Source organism: Anas acuta, chromosome 3 (assembly GCF_963932015.1).
Source record: "Anas acuta chromosome 3, bAnaAcu1.1, whole genome shotgun sequence".
Taxonomy (NCBI): Eukaryota; Metazoa; Chordata; class Aves; order Anseriformes; family Anatidae; genus Anas; species Anas acuta.
The window spans coordinates 51,012,662-51,036,141 of record NC_088981.1 but is presented as its reverse complement, the minus strand read 5'-3'; the positions used below and the strand labels follow the sequence as shown (position 1 = coordinate 51,036,141).

At 42.2% G+C, this 23,480-nt stretch overlaps 1 protein-coding gene across 3 annotated transcripts in view; it reads right to left on the bottom strand.

The window, feature by feature from the left end:
* Positions 1 to 10,981: 10,981 nt before the first annotated feature.
* Positions 10,982 to 23,480, bottom strand: part of TAB2 (TGF-beta activated kinase 1 (MAP3K7) binding protein 2) — a 60,421-nt gene continuing 47,922 nt past the window's right edge. For all 3 annotated transcript variants that reach the window (XM_068677057.1, XM_068677056.1, XM_068677059.1), the window contains 4 exons: positions 17,726 to 17,886; positions 17,024 to 17,117; positions 16,047 to 16,127; positions 10,982 to 14,782 (listed from right to left, as the gene is read on the bottom strand). In XM_068677057.1, the coding sequence (XP_068533158.1) occupies positions 14,637 to 14,782; positions 16,047 to 16,127; positions 17,024 to 17,117; positions 17,726 to 17,886 (482 nt within the window). In that variant the 3' untranslated portion in view covers positions 10,982 to 14,636. The remainder of the gene's footprint in view (positions 14,783 to 16,046; positions 16,128 to 17,023; positions 17,118 to 17,725; positions 17,887 to 23,480) is intronic.

Sequence of the window (23,480 nt, the reverse complement as noted above, 5' to 3'; positions counted from 1 at the left end):
CTCAGAAAGCCCTTGATGTGTTTTGCTCTTTGGTCATCAAGACTCTTTTAGAAGATTGAAGCAGTGGGAGCAATCCTCCAGGAGGCTGGCTGCTTTCCTAAGGGAGATTTGCAAAGTTGCCAAATTTATTTTAAGACTTAAAAAACAAAACAACAACAACAAAAATCATAGAAGAGGAGCCTCTTCCCTTCTCCACACTCACTCTTTCCGCAAAAGCTGGGAAGCCAAAGACACCCCAGTGTGTGAGTGGCTGGGGAAGCTGGATACGAGTATTTCACTGCAGGGTCATGGCATGAAAAGGGCACCGAGCACGGCCCTGCCCAATACTGCTGCTGGAGCCTGCTGCTCTTCCCTCAGCTACCCTAGAGCAAATGTTTCTCCACGAGCCTGCTAACAGTCTGGTGAGCCTAGATGCCATGACAATTCACGCCGTAGGAAGGGCTTTGAAGTAGGTGATCTTGCTCTGTATCAAACACTTGGTGTATTTGCCAGTTATTCAGACTGGGAGTTATTTTAACTCCCTGTAAAAACTGGCACAACTTACAAGCAAATATCTAAACTGATGACAAATATTTAAGCAGGACATGAGCTGTAGCTTCTCTCCTGCTTTAAAATGTTGGATTGCCAGGAAGGAAGGAAGAGGTAAGCACCTCAGGGAGCGTGACAAACCACTGCTGCAAGCCAGAAAATAATAACCCTCTGGTGAAAGCCAAGCAGACGCCTCCCTTGGCCAAAGGTACTTTGTGTTCTTTATCTCTGAGATAACGATTCAGATACTTTTTTTTTTTTCTTCCACCTTTTGCACGGACTTTCCCCAAGCCAGGAGCTGGCACACCTCTGCTTCAGCACCATGGTGCTGGTGGGACGTGCAGGCCTCATGCCCTGGAGCAGGGTGGCGTGACTCAGCAGTGCTGTTTGTCCCCAGCCCCAGTACAGTGCTCTGACCTGCTGCCGACCTTTCAGGGGGTTTGTGGCATTTTTGTCCCATCTCTGCTCTGGACTGGCCTCATCACCTCGACAAGGTGAGGCCCTGCAGCGGGCCGGGGGGCACTGGCACCACACGAGGTCAGGCAGCGCCGCCCTGCCCCTGAGCCATCATGCCCTTCATGGGGCAGGGCCCAAATCACAAAAGGTTTTTTGAACTTGGCATCAACATCTTTAGCTTGGCAGAGCCCAGATGTGCTCAAGCTGTTTTCCCATCCTGCCTTATAGCAGTCCTCCCAGCAAACACTCTTTATACATGGAGACAGAGGCCACATTACAGCCACGTTTGCTTGTGCTGACTTCATCCAGCTTTCTCTACGGACCTAATGGGTTGCTAGCAGGACCTCAGCCATCACACACTCTTAGCTACATTAAATCCTAAAACCCATCTATCCTCCCACTGCCACCAAAACAGTATGTTCAAGGGAGTTACTACCAGTATAGGTTTCATATAAAAGACAAATGTGTTTTACAGCACTACATGGCAGAATAAAACCATAAAATGGAAGCTGATAGCAAAGCATGGATGGCATAAAACCAGTCAGTCCAGATAAATGGAAATAATTTTTCATGTAGAAGACCAAAGAGGTGTTAAATAAAATTATAGAAATGTCAAGCTGGTAGAAACAAGCACCGTATATTACAGAGGGTATGATTTACCTCCAGAAGATACTGCTCTGCAAAGGAAGCCTCAAAAAGGCGGCTGCCATCCACTGGCATACTTGCAGCACTGAGCAAAGTGGGTCCAGCTCTCTCCTGTGATCATCACCTTACTGGATTTATCCACACTGCAGATACTGCAACCAACTGAGGAGACCGCTAGGGATGGAGTGGTATCAGCTACTGCTGACAATGAGAGTGAGCTGCAATGCTGACTGAGGAAAAAGGCAAGGATACCATTAGTGCCTGGCGATTTAGTTTCCAGATTAATGGAATAATGCCATCCTCCTACTGTCATCCAAAGAGCTGCAGACAGATGAGAGCAGCCTAGGAGGACTGAAGGCCAACCAACACTTGCTAAATAGGCTAGCAGGAGAAATACAGAGGAATGAGAAGGCTTTTACCACATTAAATTATAAGTTGCAAAACTCACTTCATAACTAATACCACATTCTGCAGCTTCATGGATCCCAAATGCATAAATGCCATGATGAGCTGGGCAAAAGCTGTGGTCCATCTGACCACTGCTCCAAAAAGCAGCGCTGAAGAAATTTTAGCAGGGAAGCAAACTAGAATATGATTTGTTATTGCCAAGAAATACACAGCCATTGGCAGGCAATTATAAATGGTACTCAAAACTATCATCAGAATGAGAAATACTAAGTTCTCCCCACAGGAGGTCCTGTTAGGAAGAGACTGAAGGGAATACAGAAGCTTGTAAAAATGTTATTTCCAGCAGGGAAACATTCTCGGATAAGAACTTCAGCATCTGAATATCCTTTTGCTCATAATGACTAGCTCTGTAATATACGACATGGTGGATTTGGAGCCCTGTCTTCATTTAAAACAGCATATGGAAGATCTTTAACCCTTTAGAGCATCTTTTTTAAGTTGCACAGAACACATTTAAGCCTTGTAGAAGAAGAAAAAAGATGCAGATATCTGTCTAAACTGAAGTCAAAATAACAAGAGTATGGAAAAAGGGGCAGAGAATCAGAGTTCTAGATAAGTTTAATAAAAAGAAGGAAGTAATAGTCTGCAATGATTATTTTTGTTCATCTTCCATACTATTGCAAACACAACTGGGGACGATACCTGGGAGATACTGCTTTAGGGCAGCTCCTGCACTTGGATTTTGTGATGTTATTATTTGTCCTATGGAGCTTAAGCAGCGCTGTTAAAGAAAAAGTACAAACAGAAGGGGGAAGCATCTCAGAAACCTCTAGCAACTGACATCTGAAACGTATACCAACCATCCTGCAGTACGAAATATTTATAAAAATGTGATGGCCAGCTCCACCACAAGGTGTCAATGTGGTAGCACTAGAAACAGAGGAGCCGGTGCTTGCTCGGGGCTGACTTCCACAAGCTAGCACCTAAAACCAGTCGGCAGCCCTGTTCTTTACGGGCAAGAAGATCGCTAACCCCAAAGGGGCACCACGCAGTCCGATTACCCACGCTGTTGCTCTCAGCTCCAGGCAAGCATTAGAAATCACAGAAGGATCGCTGTGGGGATCCAACACGTAGTTGGGTCAGGAGATGGCTCCTCCAAGCAGACCCCATGCTGCATCTTAACTTTGGCACATTTTTTTTGTGTGTGTAAGCAGCCCTAAAACCACACACAGCAGCTCAGCCTTTGGAGCTGCTGCACCACGTCAGACCACGGAGCGGGGAAACCCAAACCTGAGGTCATCCGAATAAAGGGTTTTGGGAACAGGGCAGGGTACACAACTCGCCCTTTGCTTCTTCCCCTTTTACTCTCCCCTCACCTGTGGCTCCAGTCGCCGCTGTGCTGGCATCCGCCAGGCGCGTTTGTCTTGGCGGGCGCCCAGACACTGCTGCCAGGCTTCCCTCTTCGGGCAGCAGCGCTGGAAAAGTCACGCCGGGTTAAGTTTAGAGTTCCAGGTTGGCACATTCTTAACGCAAGCCAAAAATAAGTGTGAATGGGGATCAATTCTATGAATTTGCTGAGCTGCCAATTGTATTTTAAAGCTGAAATTTGAGACTAGTTTGCCAATTGGGCAAGTACCGCTGCCAGCCCTTAGACAGAAGTTAATTAGGGAAACACTTTCTATTTGAGTCCAGAGGGCATTGCCTTACAAACTGTACCTCCACATTCTTTCTAAGTGTACTTTGGATGGTATCAGTCCGTCTGAGCACAGGGGATTTTACCTAATTAAGTTTATTATCTTGCATAGATGTGAATCAAGAGTTACGCAGGGATTTCACAAGTATTCCAGGCATGCAACTGTAAGGCCCCATTGAAGGGAAAAAAAAAAAAAAAAAAAAAAAAAAAAGCTCTTTCCAAAGCAATTCCGAGTGCCACCACTTCCTATTTATACGTTCACCCCTTGCATTTGGGGAGCAGGTTCACACAGCTCCTCCACGCCTGCCTGAAGCTGCTGGCCGCAGGACCCGGGCGGCACCATGTGCCTCCCCCGTGCCTCTCGCGCACGCCTGTCGCAGGGGGAACTCTTGTGCTTCGGTATTTTTAGTAAACTTCCTCTCGAGAGAGTGCCGCAGGGCAAGCAAAAACCACAAGAGGAATTCAAAAACAATGCCTCAATTATAACTGATTTCTTAAAAAATTTGGTTGGGGAACTGCTCGGCTATACAGGGGACGAAATCCCACGCCATACGGATCCACAAGGGAGCTCCCACAGTAAGTCTTTCTGAGCACTCAGGTGGTGTTTAGATGTAGCCATACTCTGAACAAAGTCAAGCTGGCCAGGCTGCACAGGGGCAGCCCCAACACCCCAAGGTTGCTGCTGCTGCTGGGTCTGGAAGCACTGCTCTCCTGCAAGCAATGTCCAAAGCGGGTCATCTGCATGGGAGGCAGCATGCCAGCCACAGGCATGGTCCCTGCAGGCCAGCCCTGAATGCGGGGATGGAGCTACTGCTGTAGCTACGTGTGATGCAGCAGGGCTGGAGGGCAGGGAATGCCCCAGGAAACCAGCTCCTTTCAATGTGAGCGGTAGCTGCTGTTTGAGGGGATCACGCAGGACTTGCTGGCAGATGACTGATGACGGACAAAACAAGCCTCTGAGCAATCAGATTAATGCTACCTACCTCAGGGTTTTATCCACAACTTCTTCCCTCAGGTGTTTTACTCCTTACTCCTTGGCCTTTTATACGTTTGCAGAGAAATGCTTTTGCTCTTTATAAAAAGAGAAGCGGAAAAAAAAAAAAAAAGAATTAGGCTATGGAAGTAACAGCAGAATCCAACTGTGTCGCAAAATGAACTGTCATCTTTCTGAGACCTGGCTGGAGACATACCATTAAAATTCAGAAAATTATACATATGTATATATGCTTTAAATAAAATAAAATAAAAATCATTTATGTAATTTATACATTTTTAGTATATTTATATGTTTGTATATATACATAGATACATACATAAAATTCAACGCTTGCGAACACCTTCCTTTTGGTCTGAGAATTAAAAGCCCTTCTGCACTAGTTAGAAAGCAGCAGCTGTGACCAAACTATAGAGAATCACTAATCTCAGCACTGCCTGTCACCCCTAGAGAGGGTGTGCCATTCCGATGCCAAAACACAGGATTAATAGCTCCGCAGAGAGCAGAAGTATCACGAAGCACAACTCTGCAAGCTAGTAATGAGGACACTTCCAGCTGGGGTGATGCAATCCCTGCTCCAAAGCATTACTAATGCATTTTGTCTTAAAGTCTTATGAGTTTCACATGTGAAATTGAAAGATATTTAATAAGTTGAAATCATCGCATGGCAGCCTACCGCCTACTGAGGCAGTTTGAGAGCTAACAAAAATATTTTCAAAACAAGAAAAAAAGCACGGTCTGCCTGGGGTGACAGACAGATGTTCAAGAGCAATCTGGATGCTGGTTCAAGCTTTAACTAGGCCCCTGGATGCAATCAGTGATCAATGGGTTCAGTCCTGATAGCAGGATGCAGGTATTGGTCCAGGAAGAGAACAGGATGGAAAGGCAGGAGATTATCAAATAAATAAAAGACGGTGGAAAACAACATGAGGCAATAAATCAGGAGGTGGATACTCTTTTCATCAAAACCGATGCAAGACATACTTTTGCACATTACTTACCTTATATCTGTTTTGAACAAAGCTGGGATCTCAGTCAAGGTGGGAGGAAGGTACCAGCACTGCGTCACCTGCGAGCACGTCACACAGCACAGCTATGCCCGGTGGCTCTCTTGGCTGCAGCTGTAAATCAAGTGACGGGGAGCTGGAGCAGACATCCTGGGTAGCTTCCCGCAAAGTGCCCTGCAGGTTTAGCTGCATCCAGCCTTCAAGTTCCAGCCTCATTCCCCGAGGATGGCACCCAACACCCGCCTTTCGACAGGAATCACAATTTGTAGAGTTGGGCCACCAACAAATGACTCTTGCAGACAGAAGAGACACCACACGACAATCGCTTTGTAGCTGTGCCAGGTGTCTGTCAGAAGATGGTATTTTCTTTCCTCAGATCTTACACAAAGTTGATTTCTAACCCCAAAGCAGAGAGAAGGAAACATCTCATGAGAGAAAAGAAGATGCTTAGTTTTAGCCCCAGTCTTCACTGTGCATACTGGGTAACCACAGCAAAACACAGCGACCTTGTCTTGTGGGGTTGTTCAAGTCTCTCACTGAAGTGGGGAGAAAGGGAAGCTGAAAAGATGAGAGGCAAGGATAGGGACAGTGAAGAATAAGGGCATGGATTAACATTTTACATCTTCTTGTAGAAATGGGACCTGTGACTCAATCATACATCCAATGCTTGGCCTCAGGGTGCTGTGGTGGTACTGGCACTTGAGGGATCTTTACAGTTTTTGTTTTGTATCTTCTCTGACTCTGACTATTTCTCCAAGTTTTGACTATTTCTTTGGCTAGCAGCAAACACAGTCCTTGCAACATAAAGACTAGGAGAAAACACGGATGTTTTTGGGATGTCTTGGCAGGTTATTGCAGTGGGTTCATGTGGCAAGGCTTTGGTAGCAGCGGGCTGCAGGGGTGGCTGCTCTGAGAAGAATCCAGAAGCTGCCCCATGTCAGATAAGGGCCTGTTCCAGCTGGCTCCAAAGGGACCCACCACTGCCCAGAGCTGAGCCAGTAAGTGGTGTGTTTGTGCCTCTGTGAGAGCAGATATAAGAAAGGGGAAAAAAATGAGTGAGCCAGCCCTGCAGCCCCTCAGGTGAGTGCAGCAGGAGGGCAGGAGGTGCTGCAGGCAGGCAGCAGCAGTTCCCCTGCAGGCCGTGCAGGGAGAGGCCCCTGGTGGAGCAGGCTGTCCCCCTGCAGCCCATGGGTCCCACACGGAGCGGATCTCCACGCTGCAGCCCCCCCATGGGTGGAGGAGCCCCCATGGAGCAGGTGGATGTGGCCTGGAGGAGGCTGCGGCCCATGGAGAGCCCCCGCAGGAGCAGGCCCTGGGCCGGAGCTGCAGCCAGTGGAGAGGAGCCCATGCAGGAGCAGGGGTCTGGGGGGAGCTGCCCCCACCCGTGGGGGACCCGTGCTGGAGCAGTTTGCTCCTGGGGGATGGACAGACCCCATGGCAAGGAGCCGTGTGGGAGCAGTGCTTGGAGAGCTGCTGCCTGTGGGTAGGCCCCACAGGCTCAGCTGGGGAAGGACGGCATCCCGTGGGAGGGACCCCACAGGGAGCAGGGGCAGGGAGGGACTGTGAAGGAGCAGCGGAGACAAAGTGCTAGGGACTGACCACAGCCTACCTTCCCCTCCACGAGGTGGGGAAGGTGAAAGGAGGTAGAAGAGGTGAAGGTGTTACAGTTTTTTGTTTCTTAGTTCTCTAGCTTGTTAGTTAGTCATGAAATCAGTTTTACTGAGTAGGTCTTGCCCATCATGATAATTTTCATTGTATTTTCTCCCCCCTTTTCCTTTGAGGAGGTGTAGTGAGAAAGCAGTTGTGGTGTTTTCTCACCTTTTCCTGACGTGTTTTTTCACCTCAGTAAAAGCACCACAGCTATACATGAGAGAAAGCCCACAAACCCTACAAGTCCTAGAATGGTATCAGATCTTCAGTGAAAATGAAGCTCTCAAAGCTCTGGATAGGTGTTGCTGCTTCAGTTACTGCAGAAGGTTCTTTGCCCGAGAGGTTCCTCAGTTTGCTTAAAGGAGCCTGTTCTTTGGAGAGGATGGGGGGAAACAAAGTGTTTTGGCTAAATGCCTTGTGCAGGGCACTTCACTTTTTTTTTTTTTTTTTTTTTTTTTTTTTGACTACCCCATAGGGCAGGCAGCTCCAGCAGCCCCAAAGTGCGCTGAGGGGTGGGAAGGGGCACAACACAACCAAGTCACTTCTGCATTTTTTTTTCCAAACAGCAGCTCCCCAGACTGGGCACCAGTAAGTCTCTACTTCAATACCAAAAGACTAAGCAAATCACTCTGGAAATGCAACTAACACAAAAATAATCACACAAACCCTAAACAACAGAAGGAAAAAAATGAGAAATTGAATGTTGGAGAAGGTAAATTAAGAAGAGTTCGTGGGTTTGTTATTTTTAAATCTGCTCAATTGCCCAATTACATTATACCCTAGATAGATAGACCAAATATTAAAATAATAAAACCAGCAAAGTGCCACCCCAAATGCCAGAGACTTACAGGAACGCAGAGTTGCTACCATGAGTGAAGCAGTGTTTGTAAATGAAGTAGTATCTTCTCTTCTTTCTGGTTAGAGACGTTCTGCCCACACAAACTTTTCTTATCATCTTAGATCAATATAAACATAAAATCATTATAAAGTTACTTATTTGAAGTTTTTAGTCTGGTAATTTTCCTGATCAAGTTTTTAGTTACTTAGCATTCTATTGTAGAAGTCTGCGAAGAAATAGAAATATTGTACATCTCTACCCGAAACATATGTGGTCATTTTGCCCAGGAGTGTTAACACAATCAGCTCAACCACCTAGAAAACAATGAATCCTCCTTATAGACTGGCCCCATGATGGGATAAACCCATTTGCTGGTACCAACAGACTTCTGAAGTATCACCACTTCAGACCAAGCACACAAAAAGACCTCACGGTCAGGCATGCTGTGTGCACGATGTTCCCTGATTATTTACAGCCTTTTCAGCTCTGAGGTTCTGGACTTGCGCTCACCACATCCGAGTTTGTGCTTTGCAGGGGGGTTCAAACACCACATATTTTCACACACGAAGAACAAAGGACACAGAATTCCTTATTCCTTTTTCCTTCATGTCTCTACCACCTCTTTTCTCAGCTCTGACTCTTGATTGTAAAAGGAAGTTAAATTTAGGCAAATTCATCAGTCACAAGCCGAGTATGGTTGCTGAGTGTCAATTAAGACAACATTAAGACAAACACACATTAAAATGCTTACTATACATTTCTCCTCTGTTTGTTACCTAATCAACTACAATAGAATTGTATCAGCACTGTGCTCCTGTAAACAGGTGGAAAACCAGCACGCAGTCACAGAACATAAAACCATTAACAGAATGCATATCCATAAAAAAACAGAACTAGGTTTATACAAGCATCTCAGGTTGCTTGTTTGTGTAGTACCATTAGCATACACAAATTGATATGCTACTTTTCTCCTACAAGATTTGCACTCACATGCAATATGGCAGTGTTTTATTATTATTTATAATGAACTTGCATATAATACACAGCTTGAACAGAATCACACAGAACTGCAGAGTGGCAGAGGTTGGCAGGGAGCTCTGGAGGCCACCTGGTCCAACCTCCTGCTCAAGCAGGGACACCCCAAGCAGGTGGCTCCTGACCATGTCCAGGCAGCTTCTGGAGATCTCCAAGGGGAGAGACTCCACAGCCTCTCCAGGCAGCCTCTTCCATCACCCACATGGTGAAGCTGTTGCTCAGAGGGAACTTCTCTGTGCTCCAGTTTGTGCCCGTTGCCCTGTCTTGGGTCTGGGCACCACAGAAGGAGCCTGGCTCCATCCTCTTTGCACACCCCCTTCAAATATTTACGTACACTGATGAGAACCCCGAGTCCCCTCTTCTCCAGGCTGAGCAGTCCCAGCTCTGCCAGCCTTCTTCACAGGAGAGGTGCCCCCATCCCTTTATCATCTTTGTGGCCCTTTGTTGGGCCCATTCCAGGTAAGTAAACACAGATACTTGCAACTTAAAATCATAGAGCAGCTGAGGGTGGAAAGGCCTTCTGGAGAGCATCTGGTCCAAGCCCCCTGCCAAGCTGTGTCACCTAGCACATGTTGCATGGGGTGGCATCCAGGTGGGCTTTGACCATCTCCAAAGAGGGAGACATCACCACCTTTCTGGGCAGCCTGTTCCAGTGCTCTGTTACCCTTACAGTAAAGTTTCCTCATGTTCAGCCAGAAACTCCTGTGTTTCAGTTTGTGCTCGTTGCCTCATCCTGTTGCTGGATGCCACTGAAAAGAGCCTGTTCCCATCCTCTTGGCACCCTCCCTTCAGATACTTGTACACATAAGATCCCTCTCAGTCTTCTCCAAAATCAATGAAGAGAATAGGACTCTGGAAAGACTACATGTATTTAGCTAAGATTATGCCTGCAGCATTGTTACACTTGCCTGAGATTGTTGTATTTTGATTCACTACTACAAGTATCCATGCATTTGATGAGAACAAGTGTGCCCACTTGCACTGCTGGCAATTTTGATGTCTGAAGTCCAACTGCAACAAATGTTTCTACGAGTTTTACCAGCGCTGCCCCTCAAGGTGGTAGCACCTGAGAAACTCTAGGTAACAAGCACATCACTGGTGCAGAACTGCTTGATCATGGAAAAACAAATAAAAAGCATTAAGAATTGTATCACAATAAAAAGGCTGAGATTTAGTCAGATCACATCATTCTTGATGTTCATCATCACTGTCAAATGTTTCTGCAGCACTTGAGCTCATCATGGAGCCTGGAGCCCTCATACATTTCATACTAACTCCTTCTGTTCTCTCATTCTCCAATAATTTTTAAGTAGTTTGCACAAAATATAGACCTCACGAGGGACACTGGACTATGTAAAATCAAAGACTGTCCCTCAAAATTAGCAACAAAGAAACCCTACTCAAGCACAGTCAAGGTTGGATAAAGGAATGCACTGCAATCATTCTACTTTCTAGAATGAATCAGAAATTTAAAACTAATAGTGTATTTTTCGTTCACGTTACAAGGAAAGGTATTTTTTGAACAATCAATAAAAGATGCCAAAAATGTCAAAGCATTACCTTGCTATCTGAAAGGAGAACTAAATATTAGTAAGTTACCATGGCTTCACAAGACTCACTAAAGATTCTGCTGATTAACTGTACTGCAAAATTTCTGCCATGATTTTAGCATATCAGTTATGTACTGAAAAGGGCAGATAATAGATTTTTATATACATAAACACATCTGGTTTTTAAATACGCGTGTTCATCATCTTTAATCAACTCTTCCTTTAATTTGTATCCAGGCTCCAATGTACATACAAAGAGGAATTTGATTCAAGAAATGCAGCACTAATAACGATACTTCCCTTAAAATGGAAAATGTATTCTCCCTGGGCATCTACAATATACATCGAAGGTATGTATTTCAAGATTAAAAATAAATTCTTAAATTCACAAAAATAAAACAAATACAAACAGACAGGCACAAATATTGGTCATGCAGTTTTAAAATCATTAGGTGAGACAGATGATACCCAATCTCACAATTAATCTGAAATATCACCACACTCCTGGGCAACGTAGCTCTATTGACTGGTGACTGCAGAAGAAAAATGCAGTTTCTAACTTGCCTAGAAAGCTGGCAATGTGAACTGAAATCAGTTCCACAGAACTGACATGCAACAGCACCCCAGTTACCATTCTTAGCCTGTTTTGTTGCCTTCATTTTGAAGTTTGACCGCATGATGAATATTTCAGTCATGAAAAATAAACAGGAGCATCTCTAAAAGCCAAGAAGTCTACTTCCTTTCTGCTAAAGAATTTCATCTATTTGTTTTCACAATTACAGACATCCCTGCCAAAGACATCACAGAAATGTAAAATCCTAAATCAATATCCAAGATGAACTACTGATGCTCGTGAGATGAAGATTAACCTCACTGCATCCAATCTTTCCTATTTATCTTCTAGGAGGAAAAAGGGGAAAATTCAGCAGTGAAGTCTGGTTCTACTTCAGCTTTCAAAGTTTACACCCTTAAAATTCTACCATTTAAAAATGTAATGCTGATATGTCTATATAGTGGTACCAGTTTAAGGCAAGAGCTAATGGCACACATAACATGAAATACAGAAAGCACAAACAAACCCCCGAGGGTGAAGGTAAGAGTCTGTGGAATAGAAGGCACTGGAGATGTCATTTCTCTTGTCCCTCTATCCCAGGATCAAGTACTGAAAATGCTGCTGGATACACTCTTATACTAATGTGCCGATGGCTAGCAGAGCTAGCTGGAGTTCCAATGTAAACAGACTTTTATTTTCCTCCCAGAAAATAAGCAGTAAGATAAGTGCAGAGAAATAATCAGTTAAGCATTTAGTAGGATGAGCAGAATTCCTTTTCACCTATTTCCCAACATGCTTTTTCCACCCGCAGCGGAGATTAGTTTTGAGTTTTGTTCATTCATTTGAATTATTGCTCTCCTCGCTCCAAGCATTATTTTACACACGGTGGATCGAGGCAATCCAGCTCGTCAATTTATGTTAAGGAATGTTTTTGGCAAAGCATCACTGTCTCAGGAAAGCCCATGTACCATACACCAAGTATCTGTCCAGACAGGGTCCAAGTGGGAAAGACATGTCCAGGAACACTCCACATCCACATCTATTACAATACACATTGCAACAAAATACAGCTTAAGCATATCAATCCTTAATACACAAAGTATTTCATATATTACCTTGGACAAAGTGGTTGTTCATTCTGATTTAGAAAAATATTTTAAAAGTCATACACCCTTAAGCGCACGGATTATCCCTCCTGCCCCCCATTAAAATGGACAATACATGGGAGTCAAGATACAGGATCCGACAAATCAAAGGCTTACATAAAACCTGTGGTCATAAGAAATCAGCTTGTTTTTAATACTGTTAATACTTATTGCTCTGTTGACTATTCTGTTACTCCACAGCATGGAATAAGTAAACAAATCACAAAAACAAACATTAGAATATAATTTTTTTTTTTTAATTTTTATAAATAACTTATCTGTTACAAAGACAGTTTACCCAGCTAAATCACAAAACCATCAACTCAAGATATCCAAATTAGGTTTTATTAATAAACAGGTAAAAACTGATTTGTCAATCTTCACATAGAACTGCAGATGAAGCTGAAAAACAAGGCCTCATTTTATGAACAAAATGCATTGAATGCAAGTGCTTTGGGTCTACTGCCTAATTACCTGGGATTGGCATTTTCTTCCCACATAAAAAAATGCAAAGCCTTCAAAACAAAGGCCTTTGTGCATTCACATAGATCACTTGTAAAATTCCTAATGAGTGTCCACTGGCAAATGTTTACAGTGGGTGACAGTCTACTTTGTCTCTTGCTACATTGTTAGCACTCCCTCCAGCCTCTAAGTGCTGCTACATGATCCTGTGTGCTGTCTTTCATACACACTGTACTGCAATTCCATTTCCTTGATCTGTTACATACATTCCTGATCACGTGAATATTTTCCTTAAAAAAATAGATCATCAACATAAAGAGATGCTTGAGGTTGCTTCAGTGTTCAAGTCTGTTTGATTTCTCTTTTCCAGCCTTTATTTCAGTTGTCCTAAATATTGCTATCCTTGTTTTCTATAAATATGAGACTTCACCACAAAGTCAGGCTTAGAAACTGGCTGCCAAAACAGGAAAGCATTTAAAGTTCTTGAACAAAGCTGTATGATGCTGCTGCTGTTGATTTTGGCACTGTGTGTACTTCCCCAACGAATCTCTCTTCAGGAGTCTGCAAGATACCCAGCAGATGAAGCAAGCTTAACTCGGATGCTGATCTGTTGGTGGGTTGAAAGTTTCTTAGTTTAAGAAGTTCCCTCATGCCAGACAAAATGCTACCTCGTGTCACCCACCGTAAAACTCAGTGTACAGAGTGAACTATATGCATAACTCTTCCAACTTTTCCTGCATTTTTACCACGCTGCATCTGCAGGTCTTCACAGATCATCAGCATTTACAAGAGCAATGTACAGAACGAGCAGAGGAAAGCTATTTTGTGCATAGTTTCTTATTAATGCTCTTATTTTAAGGCATTGCTTCTCTCAGATAAAAGCTTAAAAAAAGGGACATGATCGTGCTTAATCACTTAAAGGGAAAAAAAGTTAACAAAAAGACTATTACACTATACATACAGAAGTACAAGAAAATAATAAAGGTGAAGAAAAGAAATCACTTAAAGCAGGCTCTAGAGCTATGTACAGTAGGAAAAGCTTTGGGGTATTTCACTGTGTGTATTGTACAGACAACGCATGCAGTTTTTCCTTTTCATCTTTAGACGTGATTGTACTGATTTCTGGCTTCACAGAGATGTTTTCAGGGAAGACAAGGCAAAGAGTACCACTGATTTGTGAAATTCCTCCCTTTCTCAAAGGCACTGTGTGGCAGCAAACAGTTTAAATAGTTAAACCTTGTTCCTTTTAGATCTCCTCTGTGCATGTAGTGTTTCATTGAAAGCTCCGAAAACAAAAAACGCTAGCACTCTGTTCCTTTCCCCTGTCAAAATTCAGTAGTGACATTGGGGCAGAGAAGAGGATGGGCAACACCCAAGCACTGAACACGGCGCGTGTTACCGGGATACTGGTAATACTGCACATGGTTTAGGCAGCTGGCAACCGAGTCTTTCAGCAGATTACCTTTCAGCCGATGAGTTTCAACTGCCTGTGACACAACACTGAGGTATTACTAACTCTGTGGGCTGACATTTAACATTAGCAAAACACCATCTCGTCACACCTTCAATTTTACAAAATCCTACACATATATGCTTTTTTTTGCCCCCCCAATGACTGGATAGTTCCTTGTACGTTTGCTGTGGTTTTACAAAAGATATCGGGCCTGTTGGCTCAGAAATGCCTGGGCATTTCACACTGTTCACAACGATTTAAGGCCGGGTGATTTAAAAAAGTACAGGCAGTACAACTCCACTGAGCTCCCTCATCTTCATCTGTGTCTGGAACAATCTTTGGTGTTTTCACAATGGACCTCTGATCTGTGACATGAAAGAGATAAGATAAGCAGTTACTAACCAAGAACAGCATGGAAAGAATTTTTAGATCATGTTTTTTTTTTCAGAAACTGAGAACTATCTTGTTCCTCTGAGAACTGCACAGTTATTACTAGTGACAGAGGCAGCTTTTTACCACCCCCTTGACTACAGCTTCATTGTAAGTCAGCCAAATGGCACAACGCGAAACTACAAAAAGCAAGTTTCCCATCCCTTCACTCTGCTTTCTTCCTTTCTGGTTTCAGCTCAGAGCTGTTGCAGGAAAATGCAATGAAATTTACAAGTTAATCAGCATAGGAAGCATGCAAAAAATTTCAAAGTGTGAAGACTATGGAGAAATCTAAATTATTTTTTATGCTACAAAATAAGTGCTTTGCAAAAAATTATGAAAATTTGAAAAATGTATTTAACATGTTAGCCCTAGAATGGATATTGAGAGTTCTTCCCCAAACCTGATAACCAGATGCACTAAAGAAAAACCAAAGCCCAGCTCTGTCATGCTGTACAGCAATCCTTCCAAGCATAAAAGTGCATCTTTTTCCATAGCATGTTAGGCAACAACCTTAAGCTATTTTAGAAGAGAAAACATTAAAAGTGAAGAGATGAAAAAGACGAAAAGAGAGGAGAGTAATTCCTGAAGTTAAGGGTTCCTTGTTTATGCAATTGCAAAGACTTTTAGCCAATTATTTCAACTGGAGAACACCTCATTAGCAATCACCCAGTTGCAATTTCTGCAAGATGACAGAGTCTCCCTCAAGAAGTACAATGCTATACAGATCACAATGGCAAAAAGAATTATTTTTCATTCTTCTGTGGAGAGTGATAACTCTGGTCTAAGTCTGCATCATACTTAAAGTGAAACTTAAGATAAAATGAAAATTAAATTTTATGAAGGATGAAGATGCAGTACTGATGACTTTATTAAGAATTTTATTAGGATTTTATTAAGAAAAGAAGGAAAGGACAGAAGGGTCGTTAGAGTCTTATAAACCAGTTAGAGTTAGCTTTGCGTTTTCAAGAGGGCTAGTACCAAATGATTAGACATTTAAATTTGTGAGTCAATGCAAATGCTAACTAGTTACAGAAAACTAAAGTTAATTTCCTTCTATGACAGGCTGGTGGATTTGTATGCTCTTGCAGAAGTAATCTATTTCACAATCAACATTTAAGTTAGAATCACAGGAAAAAAATTAATATTAGATGCAAACCAGATATTTAGCATTATATCCAAATTTTACCAATACAGTACCTTTGGGTTTTGGTGGCACCGGACCAAGAAATCCAATATTATCATAAAAATTATGAATAGCACTGGGATTAAAATGTGGTCCTACAAATGAAAAAAAGAAAAGAATGTGCAATAGTTTTAAAAATAAAATCAGATAGGAAAGCACATCAACTTGTTTCAGTAATTCCAAGAGACAGTACTATGATTCACTTATCTTTTACATAAAGGTGTCAGTGCAAACCAGAATGAGATATTAGTGGTGTCAAGAATACACAGAGAAACTTAATGCCTAAAATACGCGATATAAAATGAAGTCAGAAACAAAATCCAGGAGTCCTGACTTCTACTGCCCAGCTCTTTGCTGACTGACCAAGCTCCTTAAATATGACTTTCTTCCCCACTCTTAAATATTTAAGAGCATTTTATTAGTTCAGCTGAGACTTTTTTAATTGTAACTGTATGATCTACTATGTAGTATATAATACAGGTTTGGATTCAATACTTAGAGGAACTCCTAACTCCAATTTGCTGTAACACAGATACAGAATCTGAAATTTGAAAGAGGAGAACACAGAGTTACAACAGTACTTTGGTTGCCAACTAGAGATGCTGAATACAAGACAGAAACAGAAGATGGGAAAGAAGAACATGTATGTATGGCTACATTATTTAGAAAAACTTCTTCCCCCTCTTTGCTGATATTCAAGTGACCAAAGAGATTTTTTTCCAGCATTTATTATATAAACGGTATTGCAAGTCTCCCTTCTGAGCCAAGTATGAGACACGAATGACCATGGGATTAAGAAGAGTCATAAAGCCAACAAAAACAAAAGGCTTAAAACAGTTACTTTCATGGTTCCATTCAAACTAATGTGATGATTTTGCAAACAGTATGTACACCCGTAATTTATAACACCCTCTTTTGATACATGCAGACAGTGAAACGAGAACATAAAATCAACATCTACAGTTGCTGATGTACTAAGAGCATACTGTACCTCTTGCTTGAAAAAGATCAATCTCTTTGGTTAGGCAATCTATGTCTATCTGCAGCTGTCTGTTACAACTTCTTAACTGTTGCATTTCTTCCAGCTGAAAAAATAAATCTGCCTGTTAGACTAAGTTTTCCCATTTTATCATCAGTTATCATTCACACATCAGTAGATAGCATTTAGTTATTTTAGAAGTGAAGATAAGAGAACCTCCCCTTGCAATGATCTTTGTTCCAGTCCAATCATAACCCTACAAAAAGCTTTCAGACCCACTGAACACTTATCAGACTTCAGAGCTGACTGTACAACTCCTGATTGTTGTTAGAACAGAGCCCGTGGTCCATCAGATCAATGGCTGATCTGGCACTAACAGCTTTATCAGTTTCTTTGAGAAAGAAACTTTTCTTTGGTACATGCATGAAGAACAAAAAAAAAATACTGTGCAAAAAGCAGTACAACTATTCAGTTGTAGACTGAAATCTTTTGTGACTGCCATTGAAAGCAACATTTCACAAAACAGTTGAACTGAAAAGGCTGATGGCTAAATAATGCACGTTCAGTTTCTAAACTACACTGTTCACCAGCTCAGTTCTAGCTGTACTGCCTATCAGTAGTGTATTGTCAATATATGAGCCACTGTTCCTTTAATTTATTATGACAGACCATGCTTGTGGTTTAGGTTTATAGCCTACAGACGTTTCAACTTACTGATGGAATTTGGGAAACAGAATTCGATCTTTTCAGCCGCCTTCGTGTCAGATTATTCTCCATTTCATTGACCTCTGATTTTAGTTTATCCAACTTTTTCTTTTGAATCTCAAGTTCTCGTTGAAGTCGCTCCATCCTGGCCTTCTGGTGTACCAGTAAAGCTGCAATACATAAAGTCCCGTTTTATCTACTTTATTATCCTTCATATGACAACATCAGATAAAGATGAAAGTTAGTATTCGGGAAAATAGAGACAAACATTTCTACAGATTGCTTTTCCATTCTCCTCGCAAGAAGGTCTCTGCCATAAAACATTACATTTTTTGAAACAGCACAAATCAATTGCAGACAATGAGCAAGTACAATGAGAGTCATATTATGTAATAGATGACCGTGCAAAATTTAGCTGTAATCTGTAAAAGTCTTTTTCAAGAACCCAGCACATCTACACGAATGGCTACCAGAAACCACCACCAAATTTTTCCTTGCATTGTGTTCTGCTCAGTCACTGTAAAGGAGATGGGATGAATGAAATTCCGGAAAGCGCACGATATATGTGAGGTAAGAACTCAGATCTTGACTTTTATTACTGTTTGGATTAGAACATAATCCAGTGTTCTTTTCATAGCAGAGACATAAGCGAAACCAAAACAGAAAGTGCTACAAGCAATGCTGCTGGTAAACATCAGTTATATTTATCACAGAGGCTGGACTGCATGCCACCTCTTTACCCCCGAACTGGGGTGCAGAACCATTAGCTCAGCTTCTAATTTCTATCGCTGCTTCCTATTCATACATCAAATAACATAAGGAGGCCTGATTTAGAGACAGCAATGTCAGCATTTAAACCAAAGCTTTTTAAACCTATAAGGAACGTAAACAGAACATGCAATTGAGCTTATACAAGAGTTTAGCTCATTAAAGATTGGTGTACTGTTAAATATCACCAAATGAGCAGATAACACTGCTCAAAGCAATAAGCACTTTCTACACAAATGAAAGAAATATTTCATTAAATAAACTCAACAACCACTTCAACTTCTGCATAGCTGTTCATCCATTAAATTAATAAACAGTCTAAGTGTGGACCAGCTTCGCAGACTATAGCACTGTGGAAATTATTTAGAAATAGCAACAAGGTTTTAAAAAAGATAGAAATTTGCCTCTGAAACCAAGCATTTAAATACGACTGGCTGAAACACGAGGTTTGATTCACCACAGCGCCTTTCAGGTGCCAATAAGGTCAAAGCACTAATTTGGCTGGTTAGCTTCCCTGAGCAGCAGCAGCAGGAAAAAAAAGGCACATCAAAAAGATGAAACCTTCCACAGCTTCAGCAGGTAGAACTGCCCTCTGCTGCCATTCCTGCCTGTTTGCTCACCCACACACCACACTTTGTCTCTCGGAGGTTCTTCAGGAGGAACCATGCCAAACTATTTTTGTACAGTGTAAGAGAACTCCAAGGCCCTACTCAGATTCAGTCCAGGCTTTTAAGCCACGTGTTCAAAAGATATTGAAGTGACAGAACTGTACTGCTTTCCATTTGCTTTTGTTCAGTTTAGAAGTGTTTGTATAGATGGGCACCTTTATTTGCCCACCCACAAGCCACGCTGCAGTAGACGGTGCAGCTGTGCTCTCATACAATGCAAAAGCATTGCAACTGGAATCCCAATGTAGATTTTTGTTGAAGACTGAGAATCATGATGTAAGTCGTCTCAAAATACAGCCTCCCCTCTCAAGCAGCCTTTAGAAACAAGCAAGGAAAAGAACTTTGTTCTGTTGATGAGCTCCAGGAGCCAGAAACGTAGCTGCAATGATACAGAAAGGAAATCAAAGGCTGCTTTGCCCCCACCCCACTTTTACAGGGAGATCACAAAGCCTTTTTCCTCCTAGACTTATTTTCCACTTTCAGACAAGTCCCTTCTGCTTTCATTGCCTTGGTATTACTGCTGCACCAGCTCCCTGAAGGCCATGTTATTGGGATGTGACCCGCAGCAGCACAAGCAGGCCCAGGACTCTTCAGAGCTGCCAGAGCTACAGATGCAGGCTGTGGGTTAGCAGCGACTGAGCTGCACGTGGAAGGCGAGAAGAGCGCTACCAGAGCATCTCCAGGACACACGGCATGGCACACAGTCAAGAGCAAGGCTTTGAATAAGACTGCCTCTTTGGAAGACCTTTTTTTTTTTTTCCCCTAGCCGTGCTCCTAAAGGGCAAGCAAACAACTCATTTCGACATTCTCCCCCATCTGTGGTTTACAAATCCAGCTGTCAGTATGGAATCGCACGGGGTGCAGAAAGCACTGCTGGATGCCCATGGCATTTTCATTTTCACATCACTTTCCAGACACTATTCATGTGTTTTTTTTCCTCCTAGCTGCCTTGTGACTGTTTTACCATTTTAAATCCCCAAATATTTTATTTTAAACACATACATTACAAAATTATTATTATGATTAAAGAAAAATAATCATTTGCTATTGCTATGCTAAACTTCTATTAAAAATAACTTGGATAAGGAACTGACAAGACATTAGTTCAAGTGGTGGCTTTCATATGGAATTTGGCAATTTTGCATAAATACTCATTTGACAGCTGTAGAAAAATAATGGGGTGACAAATCCCCCCCACCAGTACTTATTAATAAGGAACAGCAACGTAAGTAATCGGCTCCCCCTAGTGTTGATCAGAGCTAGCGAAATTTTAACAGAACTGCAAAGGGCAGCTCTGAATTAAAGGAAATTCAGGTACTAGGTCTAGTGGAGAAGTGTATTAGCTTTTTTTTTTTTTTAATATATAATTCTGCATTACTTGTAGGAATAGGATCCCATCCATGCAGGCAGCACAGCCACATGCCTGTTTATTCTCTACAGGCTAACTTGCAGAACAAAGCAGAAAGTCTCAGGCTTGCACTTCTATATTCAGACATCCCTAAAAAGAAGCTATTTACTGTAGTCACCGTGGCACAAGAGCTACCAAATCTGCCTCCTTGACTCACTGTCAGCATGCCACAATTTGAACTGATTTCACAGCCATGTTTCACGTTTTCATTACGTGGAAACAGGGTACGGTGCACCCTCAGTTATTCCAGCTTTGCATTCTCCATTCAGCAGACTGGCACGAACAGTGCACTTCCATTCTCTGACAACGTGCACGTCAATGTCAAAGGAAACAGTGGCACTTCCCACAAAACAGCTGCAAACCAGCTTAATTATAGGAAGCATGCAACTTGGGAAGACAAAAGACCACTGCTTCCTCACCAGAAACCCATTATAACAGGTACAGAACATAACCTGTCTGAAAATGTATACAGAATTGTTTTCCCAGAGCATCTGTGAATGTGAATTTTAAACAACAAAAGACTATCTAAAGCAGTAATTATTGTGTATATAAGCGTATCTAAGTGTATCTAAGAAAAAAGCTAATATAGGGACACAATGATTCCACCCTACTCTATAAGAATTTTCATTCTCAAAATTTCTTCCTTGTTACAATGTGGAGGAAAGGAGAGTTCTGGTAATGCAATTCCTCTGTAGCAATGTCTGCGAAATTCTCGAGGACAGACCTCTCTGTTCATGCATACTTTCAAAATCTGTACCTGAAGCTCCACAAAATTCCCTTATTTTCCCATGCAATTTCAACACTCCATACTGATTTCTGTTACCCTGTAATGCCCTTTCCACTTTTATTTTTAATGCTTTGAATGAGAGCTCCACTGAGGGCACATATGCCTGACATGCAGAGCCAAATATAATGCTGTATGTTTTCTTATGTCACATGATGTAATGAACTTCAGGACTCTTAGAGTACGGGGCACAGCTCTATCTCAAATCACTATTTTTTTTTTTTGAGAACATATATGAGGATTAGTTAGGATTTAAGAAATTTACTTCCTGCAGCTTTTTTTTTCTTTTTGAAAACTTAAAGCTCCAAGAAACAATAACTGAGATTTGTGCAAAAATGTCAAGTTACTAGTTTTGCAATTAATATATTGACATTAAAAACAGGGTGGAAAGAGTTGCTAAGTAAATGTACATCCACATAAATACCTGTACACCTGGTACAGGTGATTAAGACTATAACTATGTATACCAGCCCCTCCTGAAGTTAAAGAAAAAAAATCTGGAAGTGTCAGATAGTCAAAAGCCAAACAGTATTGAACTAAGGGACTTAATTAAGCTTTCTAGTACAACAACTTAAAGCCACAAATTATTACATAATTTTTTGATAGCACCGTTGCTTGCCCATTATAGAGGCTGAAAGCTTTACAGAGAATGAGCAATTACAAAATAATTAGTTCACCTCACTATTCAACAGATGCCTGCATGCATGAACATTTCCGAGCACTGAATTTTCAGTTTCTATATGAGTATCACTGTTTATCACCTGTAAGGCACTTAAACAGCATACTGAAATCTCTGTTAAGTGTATTAGTAAAGTTGTATTACACACTGAAATCTCCTAAGTAATGGGAATCGATACTCTTGTACATACAGGAAACTAACTAGATTAGCATGGAAGTTTATCCTCTTTTGGCTGTCCTTTCCAGCATGCTTCTTGTATGATTTTTCTAACATTATTAATTCTTATTGACCTCACTAGTGCATGGGTGCTGTCAACATTTCCATGAGCAAGTCCACAGGATCTCAGACTGGAATTCCCGAAAACAAGGAACATGCAAATAGCAACTGCTTCTGAAAAGCCTGCCGGCAGTGACTTCCTTGGCATCAAAGCCAACTGCAGAGAGATAACCCAGTATTCCGGGGTAACACGTATGTCTTAACTACATCAGCGGTATCTGAGCATTACCCTACTTGTTTTCACATCGTACAGCCTACATTTCTGGCACTAAGCTAACCAAAAATCTGTGACAGCCTTCAGCTACCCACTGAGACTTCAGGGAGAGAACAGCAGAGGAAACCATGGCAGAAAACCAGAAATGTAATCATGAAAAGAAAAGGCTGGAGTGCCTACACAATATCAGAATTGAAATTAAGTCCCTCAGACAACTTCGGTTCTGCAATGCCTTCATTTATCTCTGGATTCATGATTCTGTAACTTGTATGAATAGATGAGCTCTGAGGCAGGCAAGCCCTGTGCTTTACCAGAGAGCTGCATGTCTGTACGCCGGCACAAGGACGGTGTTCGTGACCTGCTCCAGGCTCTGAGCGAGCCCAGTACTCTCTAGTGGCCAGAGGCCATCCTGCTCTTGGCTGGTGAGAGACCTGAGGTCTTTGTATCCTGTTACTGCCCACCTGAAATACTTATCCTCTCTTTGGGATGACCGTTTCATCCTGCCCTTTTGATACAGAGCTCAAATCCTCATGTTCAGGCACTCTAGCCAGGGCCGTACTTCTGTCTGAACAGAAACCAAGAGATGGAACAAAGGAAGGAGAACTGCTGCCATCAGTTCCCTCTGCTTTTCACCAAAGCAACTACAGTTACAGGCAGCTCTTGGGTCCAACACCTTCTATTCCCTCCTCCTATTCTGGGGCTGGACCATGCTTATGAATCTGTTTCACTGGAACAAAGTGAAAGAGATCTCCTTTGACACCAAATCAACTCTACTTTCCACATTCCTTCTACCCCAAGCCAGTTTTAGTTCTCCCTGCCAAGATATGGAGCATTCGGGGCAGAAATGGAAAAGCTGATGAAAATACATTTTTCTCTAATCAGAGCCAGAGAAACTACTCATCTGTTTTGGCTAAAATTAAAGTGAGACAAGCACCTGGTATGGATGGACTCTGCGCAGCCTTGCTAA